Below are 6543 nucleotides of genomic sequence, written 5' to 3'. Positions count from 1 at the left end.
AGAGGCCGCCCGCTAGGCCGCACTCGGCCCCTTTCCTCCTGCCCCTCGCGAGCTCCTCAGGTGTCTGCCCAGCCGTGGCGCTCTGGACCCCTCCCGTTGGGTTTTAGGGTGGAGATGGCGTTTGGGTACCAGCAGGTGCGCGCGGGCTCCGTGGAGGGCCGAGTGCCCGGGCGCGTGGTGCGCACAGCGGCGGCGCCTTGCGGGGTCCGGGCAGGGCCCCTCTGCAGCTTCAAGAGCAGTGACCACCTTCTTTCTGTTGAAATAACTGGAAGCCAGTACAGAATGGCAAACAGTGAAAAACGGCCATTACTCTGCCCCAGGGAGCGGTCTGGGGCGAGGAGGGAGAGTCGCCGCTCCAGCCCACCCGGGTGTTGTTTCTGGGTCCCGGAGCCTGTCTGGATCGGCCTAGGAAGGGCGCCCTGACCAGCGCAGTGTGCTGCTGATCGAATCAAAGCCTGTACGGTGCAGCTGCCTGGTTGTGTTACCTTTCCGGAGTGTGTCTGTCTGAAATGTGTAAACGCTCACGTATTTATATAGTGCTGGTCCTGGGGCTTGAACTCAGGGCATTGTGCTTGAGCTTCTTTTTTGCCTAAGGCTAGTGCTTTTCCATCTGAGCATAGCTTCAATTCTGGCTTTTTGGTAATTTATTTGAGATAGTCTCACTGACGTTCCTGCTTGGGCTAGCTTTGAACCCCAATCCTCAATTCTCAGTCTCCTTAGTAGCTAGAATTAGAGATGTGAGCCACTGGTACCCAGCTGTGTAATGTAACATTTATTTTTATAAAACTTCTAGAAGAGGGCTGGGAAGGTGGCTCATAGGTAGAGTGCTCGCCTCGCATGTTTGAAGCTCTAGGTTGGATTCCTCAGTACCACAAAACAGAAAGCCAGAAGTGGCACTGCGGCTCAAGTGGTAGAGTGCTAGCCTTGAGCAAAAGAAGCTCAGAGACAGCGCCCAGGCCCTGAGTTTATACCCCAAGACTGGCAAAACAAAACGAAAAACAGAAGTGACAACAGCATAACCTTGTGAGCATCCTCCTGTGTTATTGAAGGTCTGTGCTATCATTTTGGTTTTAGATACAGCTCATTAGGATTGTAATTAACAGGGGTTGTAATGTTTCCTCTTTCATTATTACATGGTCAGAGTCTTCTGCTCCTATTCTTTCTTGGAAAATAGGTATTGTGAATTCTATTTCTTTAGAATTTCCAGGTCATTCATGTATACTTTTTACATTTTGGAAACATGATATTTCCCTGAAAAAATTGTTTATACTTCCAACAAGTAAGTGTGTATGTAAAGGGGAAAAATCCTTTGCTATTTGTGCAACTTTTTTTTCCTACTCCTTCCCCCTCCCCTTTTTTTTAAATCATAAATTTAACCATGCCTGTGGCTTATTCCTGCAATCCTAGCTATTACAGGGCCTGAGATCTGAGGATCTTGATTTAAAGCCTTCTTGGACAGGAAAGTCCACGAGAATCTTTATCTCCAGTTATTCCACAATACTTTAGTCTCCAGTTAATACCATCTCCCCCCCCCCCCCCAGTCCTGCTTTACAAAAAACAAAAAGTGGAGGTATGGCTCAAATGGCAGGTGCCATTTTTTAATTTTTTTGTCGGTCATGGGGCTTGGACTGGGGGCCTGGGCGCTGTCCCTCAGCTCTTCAGCTCAAGGCTAGCGCTCTACCACTTGAGCCACAGCGTCACTTTGGCTTTTTCTGTTTTATGTGGTGCTGAGGAATTGAATCCATGGGCCTCATGCATGCAAGGCAAGCGCTCTACTATTGAGCTGCCTTCCCAACCCATGGTTTCAGGATTTTGTGGTGGTGGTGTGGTTATGGGGCTTGAACTTAGGGCCTGGCCACTGTCCTGAGTTTTTTTTTTTTCTTTTTTTTTTGGTTTTGTTTTTTTTGGTCCTGTCGTGGGGCCTGAACTCTGGGCCTGGGTGCTGTCCCTTAGCTCTTCAGCTCAAGGCTAACCCTCTACCACATGAGCCACAGCGCCACTTCTGGCTTTTTTCTTTTTTGCTTATGTGGTGCTGAGGAATGGAACCCAGGGCCTCAGGCATGCAAGGCAAGTGCTCTACCACTGAGTTAACTTCCCAGTCAGTCCTGAGCTTTTTTGTTAAAGGTTAGCACTCTACCACTTTGAGCCACAGCTCTACTTCTAGTATTTTGATGGCTCACTGGAGAAAAGTCTCATGGTCTGTTCTGCCCACCTGGCAGTCATCAAATTTCCACTTCCTAAGTAGCTAGGATTACTGGTGTGAACTCCCAGCTGGGACTTTTGGCTTTTTTTTTTTTTTTTTTGCCAGTCCTGGTACTTGAACTCTGGGCCTGGTGCTGTCCTTGAGCTTCTTTTGCACAAGGCAAGCAGTCTAACACTTGAGCCACAGCGCCACTTCCAGCTTTTTTGAGTAGTTCATTGGAGATAGGAGTCTCATGGAGTTTCCTGTCTGGGCTGGGGCTGGCTTTGATCTGGGAACCTCAGACCTCATGTCTGAATCCTGAATAGCTAGGATTCCGGGCGTGAACCCCTGGCGCCTTGCTTGACTTTGTCTTTGATACTTGGCAAATGTATTGGTTATAGTTACATCATAATGCTTATGTACACATGAAGTGCCTCATGGATCTCCACAGCAGCCCTCCCCGCAGACTTCCTGGGTTAGGGTAGACCTGGAAATATCATGGACAGTGAGCAGGGTGAGCCATTAGCACTTGAACAGCATAGGACAAAGAGAAGATAGCACCTGATGTCTGGTGCCACAGATGCTCTGTTGAAGAGCATCTGTGAGCGGGCAGCGGTCACTGGCCTCGCTCCTGTGTTGCCTATGCTGCTCCCCACGTCCGGGGAGCAGGCAGCACAGTGACATGGAGAAAGCACTTTTCAGAATGTTTATTTGGTAGGTACACGTGGCTCACAATCAAAAGCCTTAAATGCTGTTAATGCCTAGCTCAGTCCACTCAGTGTGAGCCACAGTAAGAAGTACATTTATGCCAGGTGCTGGTGGCTCACGTCTGTAATCCTAGCTCCTCAGAAGGCTGAGATAGGAGGATTGTGGTTCAAAAGCCAGCCTGCATGAGAAAGTCCATGAGACTTATCTCCAGTTAAGCACTAGAAAACTGGAAATACAGCTATGGCTCCTAGTGGTAGAACGCTAGCCTTGAGCAAAAAAGCTCAGGGACAGTGCTCAGGCCCTGAGCCCCTCAACATCAACAAAAAAGAATACCTTTGCCTGGACCTCTGCGTAGATGGCACAGGTGAGAAAAGACAGACCACAGATTTTTTTTTTTTTTTTTTTTTGCCAGTCGTGGGTCTTGAACTCTGGGCCTGGGTGCTGTCCCTCAGCTCTTCAGCTCAAGGCGAGCGCTCTACCACTTGAGCTACAGTGCCACTTCCGGTTTTCTGGTGGTTTATTGGAGATAAGAGTCTCACAGTCTTTCCTGCCCGGGCTGGCTTTGAACCATGATCCTCAGATCTCAGCCTCCTGAGTAGCTTGGATTACAGGCGTGAGCCACCAGCACCCGGCTTACATTTCCTTTTGACAGTGTCACCCCTCTCTCTGCTCTCTCCTACACCATGACTTTACCTGTGGCAGATGATAATACTTGAACCTGCTTGTTGGGGGTTCTACCTCTTGAACCATACATCCAGTCTGATAAATGCTAAAGTTAAACGATTTAAAACCAGAGATTTTGATTTCCAGTAGTTACATTTCTGGGCCAGAGCTGTGCTTTGTTCATGTGCCTTTTCTTTATTACAGGTTCCTAAGGGGCCTTTTCTCAGGCACTGTGTTTCTGTTCTGGTCATGCATCATTGAACACGGCTCTGGAATCAGACTCCATCCCACCTTGTGTCTGAATGTAGGGGAGAGACTTGTATGTTTATTTTCTCAGTATCTCATTTACAAGACAATGGCCATTGTCCTGTGAGTCTGATGGCAATTAGACTAGCAAAGTGTGCTTGACTGGGAGAGTAGCAGGACTTTCTGTTCCTGGTCCCTGTGCGTAGGTTTATAAGAATGGGCAGTGGGGTTGGGCAGGACTTAACATGTACTCATCCGTCACTCAACAACTTTCTGGACTGGCCAGGAAGCAGGAGAGGAGAGGGCTGTTACAAGGTACCATTATAACGATGGTAGTGTGTGCTTGATTTTTTTCTGACATTGGCCTGAATTTACATCAGTAGAATTAAACTAATGGGTTTTGTTATTTCTAGACCTTCCTGTCTGTAATAACTTTGCCATGACCAATGCTGTAATAGGAGAAAAGACAATTTAGTTAGGAAGCATTTGTTATGCATTTATTAATTTTGGAGTAACGTCCTCTCTAATCTGTGTCTGTGCATGCACACACACACACACACACACACACACACACGTGCGTGTATGTATGCTGGAACTTGAACGTAGGCCCTTGTGCTTGTGCTTTTTGCTCATGGCTGGTACTGTACTGCTTTGGATACATACCTCCAGTTCTGCATTTTCCAGAGCCTTGACTTTTTTTCCTGGGGTGGCTTCAAACTATGACCTTCAGGTCTCAGCCTTCTGGGTAGTTAGGATTACAGGCCTGAGCCTCCAGGGCTGGTGGGAAGGATCCCCTCCCGCCATCTCCCACTTTATTAGCATGGGTTGTATAAAGTCCTCTGCCTTTTTTCTTAGAGTTTGATTTCTGGTTCTTTTTTTTTTTTTGGGTCCGGTCCTGGGCCTGAACTCTGGGCCTGGGCGCTGTCCCTCAGCTCTTCAGCTCAAGGCGAGCGCTCTACCACTTGAGCCACAGCGCCACTTCCAGCTTTTTTCTTTTTGCTTATGTGGTGCTGAGGAATTGAACCCAGGGCCTCAGGCATGCAAGGCAAGCGCTCTACCACTGAGCCACCTTCCCAGCCCTTCTGGTTCTTCTCTATCACCATTGTGGTGACTTTCTACACTTCCTACTTGAAATTATCTATCAAGCAGCCTTTTTTTTTTCCTTTTTGGGGGGTCATTTTTGAGGATTGACCTCAGTGAGCTTGCTTATGCAAATATTCTTGTCAAGTCCTTTGGCTTGTTCTTTTTTTTTTGCCAGTCCTGGGGCTTGAACTCAGGTCCTGGGCGCTGTCCCTGAGCTTCTTTGGAAGCTTAAGGCTAGCACTCTACCACTTGAGCCACAGCACCACTTCTGGCTTTTTCTGTGATGTGGTACCGAGGAATTGAACCCAGGGCTTCATGTATGTTAAGTGAGCACTCTACTCCTGAGCCACCTCCCAGCCCTGTTTTTTTTTTTTTTTGTCTGTCATGGGCTTGAACTCTGGGCCTGGACACTGTCCCTCAGCTCTACAGCTCAAGGTGAGTGCCACTTCCAGTTTTCTGAGTGGTTTATTGGAAATGAGAGTCTCATAGACTTTCCTGCCTAGACTGTCTTTGAACCGTGATCCTCAGATCTCAGTCTCCTGAGTAGCTAGGATGACAGGTGTGAGCCACCGGCCCCTGGCCCAGCTCTGTTTTTTTGGATAGTGGTGTGTGTGTGTGTGTGTGTGTGTGTGTCGTGAGGCCTGGGTGGATAGTGGTGTGTGTGTGTGTGTGTGTGTCGTGGGGCCTGGGTGCTGTCCCTCAGCTCAAGGCTAGCGCTCTACCACTTAAGCCACAGCACCACTTCCAGCTTTTTTCTTTCTGCTTATGTGGTGCTGAGGCATTGAACTCAGGGCCTCATGCATGCAAGGTAAGCCCTCTACCACTGAGCCACCTCCCCAGCCCAAGTCTGCTTCTTTCTGAGATTCAGCTTTTATGAAAACCTCATAAAATCATCCCCCCCCCACCTCAGTTTAATAGGGGTGCACACCAGTTTTGGAACTTGAACTCAGTGCCTGGATGCTGTTCTTGAGCTTCTTTTGCTCATGGTTGGTTTTCTGCCACATTAGCTCCACTTCCAGCTTTTTGATAGTTAATTTGAAATAAGAGTGTCTCAAACTCTCCTGCCTTGGCTGACTTCGAACTGTGATCCTCAGATCTTCAGTCTCCTGAGTAGCTAGCACAGGCATGTGCCCTTGGCAACTGGTTTTAATAGGGGCCTTTTTATTGGAGGGCGGTGGGCCCTGTTGGTCGTGGGGTTGAACTTGGCCTGGGTGCTGTTCTTGAGCTAATCTTTAGCTCAAGACTAGTAGTGCTCTCCCACTTTGAGCCACAGCGCCACTTCCCTGTTTTCTGGTAGTTAGTTGGAGATGAGTCTCACGGATTTTACTGCTCTAGCTGGCTTTGAACTGGCATGAGCCGCCGATGTTGGTAAGAGGGCCTTTTTAATAGGGTCATTCTCACCACACAGGGTGCTGGTACTAATTAATAATTTTGAGGCTTTTCTAGCTCAGCCTCCCACTTCCTTGGTTACTGAGTCATTTGTGGAGCTAGTTTTTGTGACTTACTCTTAGTATTTTGCGGTGCCGTGGTAAAGCACGACTTTGAAACTGGCCTTCCTGCAAGGATGGGCCTCGAGGCCGCGTCTGGCCCATCAGCAGCGGACCTTCGTGCACCTCGGCCCACTCCTGCCTTCTCTGGCCACTGCCCCTCCTTTCCTCAGT

At 48.5% G+C, this 6543-nt stretch overlaps 1 protein-coding gene across 1 annotated transcript in view; it reads left to right on the top strand.

The window, feature by feature from the left end:
* Nucleotides 1-6543, top strand: part of Atp1b3 (ATPase, Na+/K+ transporting, beta 3 polypeptide) — a 41561-nt gene that overhangs the window by 19561 nt on the left and 15457 nt on the right. Inside the window, exon 5 of the mRNA XM_013029888.1 lies at nucleotides 108-238. Coding sequence (XP_012885342.1) covers nucleotides 108-238 — 131 coding nt within the window. The remainder of the gene's footprint in view (nucleotides 1-107; nucleotides 239-6543) is intronic.

The sequence above is a fragment of the Dipodomys ordii genome, unplaced genomic scaffold, assembly GCF_000151885.1.
Source record: "Dipodomys ordii isolate 6190 unplaced genomic scaffold, Dord_2.0 Scaffold124, whole genome shotgun sequence".
NCBI lineage: Eukaryota > Metazoa > Chordata > Mammalia > Rodentia > Heteromyidae > Dipodomys > Dipodomys ordii.
The sequence above is the reverse complement of the archived record's forward strand: the minus strand, read 5'-3'. Positions and strand labels throughout refer to the sequence as shown.